Raw genomic sequence first — 1,500 nt, 5'->3', positions numbered from 1 at the left:
CGGTATTTTTATAAATGTAAAAAACTGTCAATTGTGATGTTTTACTTTTATAATTAGGTTTACCTCTTAATTCTTTTAAAAAAAAAAAAAAAAGTAATACATATTTTTGACAGAATCCAATTTTACCGGGAAAAACCACGTGGGTCTCTCAAGATGAACATTCATTAATGATTGCTGTAAGGAATTCTTGAAATAATATTTTCAATTTCAAAACTTATTTTCTCAAAAAAAATAAGAAATATCAAATTATGGGACTAAATCCAAAAAAAAAAAAGTTGGGAAAAAAATCGAAAAAATGAACACAAACCATATTTTTTAAAATAAATATTTTATCTTTTATTTACATTAATCTTACATATATTATTGTTATTATTTTAGTTTATTGAAAAAAATAAATAATCTATCTGTTTGTATTGGCACCATAAAAAATACCAAGGATAACGGCACACAGGATAATTACTATAATTCCTGGAATAATTTTTCGAGCACCACCAGTACAACAAGTCCTGTTTTTTCTTGCAATTGAAGTATTGTTATTATCTCTGTTGGTTGTGGTTCTAGAATTTGGTGGTGGTGATGCATGGTGTCTGCTATATGAACTATAATAGTTATTAGAGGAGGGACTTTGAGCATTTGGGTCATTTTCACCTGCACTAACTGAAGCCAAACCTTGTAAGCCCGGATAGAACCCATTTGATGAATATACATTACTATTGCTATTATTTTGATGAGGACTTTTCTCTAACCTTACTGGTGGTGGTAAACTTGTTGCATCTGTATCAATTTCATCGATGGTGTGTATTATATGGCCATTCCCATCGACGTTATATTGATAAAAATATGATGGTGCTGGTGGATATAGAGGATATGGTTGGTTTATTAATTGTTCGGAGTTTGCATTGCTTAAATTTATATTATTACTTTCATTATTATTATCATTATTGTTATGAATGTTGTTAATATTAATTTCAACACTACTATTATTATTATTATTATTGTTATTATTATTATCATTATTATTATTATCATTATTATTATCATTATTATTATTTTCGTTGTTCGGGTTATTATTTAAATTTAATTCAATTGGGCTATTTAAATTATTATCTATTGACGCTCTATCGTTGATTGGTGAGGATGGTTCGCTACAAACCTCAATTGTTGGTGGCGATAATGGTGGTATATATTCTGAACTAGAGGCATTATTATTATTATTATCATCACTATTGCGAACACTGTCTATATTTATTTCGACATCCTTAATTTCTTTTTCGTTATTATCCATTTTTTTAAAATACACTTTTGATAAAATTTTATTTAAAATAATTTATCAAATAACTTGTAATAATATTTAAAAAATTTTATTTATAAAATATAAATAAAAAAAAAAAAATTAATGTTTTTGTTAATATCGAAAAAAGAAAAATTATAATTTTTAATTAAAACAATAAATTAAAAAAATAAAAAATAATTATTTGTCTTTTTTTTTTTAATTAAATA

At 24.7% G+C, this 1,500-nt stretch overlaps 1 protein-coding gene across 1 annotated transcript in view; it reads right to left on the bottom strand.

Annotated features, from left to right (window-relative positions):
- DICPUDRAFT_150588 (uncharacterized protein) overlaps nt 1–1,285 on the bottom strand; it is a gene marked incomplete at both ends in the record, with an annotated part of 2,396 nt that extends 1,111 nt beyond the window's left edge. Inside the window, 2 exons of the mRNA XM_003286539.1 lie at nt 26–72; nt 433–1,285. Coding sequence (XP_003286587.1) covers nt 26–72; nt 433–1,285 — 900 coding nt within the window. The remainder of the gene's footprint in view (nt 1–25; nt 73–432) is intronic.
- Nucleotides 1,286–1,500: the final 215 nt, after the last annotated feature.

The sequence above is a fragment of the Dictyostelium purpureum genome (genome assembly GCF_000190715.1).
Source record: "Dictyostelium purpureum unplaced genomic scaffold DICPUscaffold_74, whole genome shotgun sequence".
Classification (NCBI taxonomy): Eukaryota; Evosea; class Eumycetozoa; order Dictyosteliales; family Dictyosteliaceae; genus Dictyostelium; species Dictyostelium purpureum.
The sequence above is the reverse complement of the archived record's forward strand: the minus strand, read 5'-3'. Positions and strand labels throughout refer to the sequence as shown.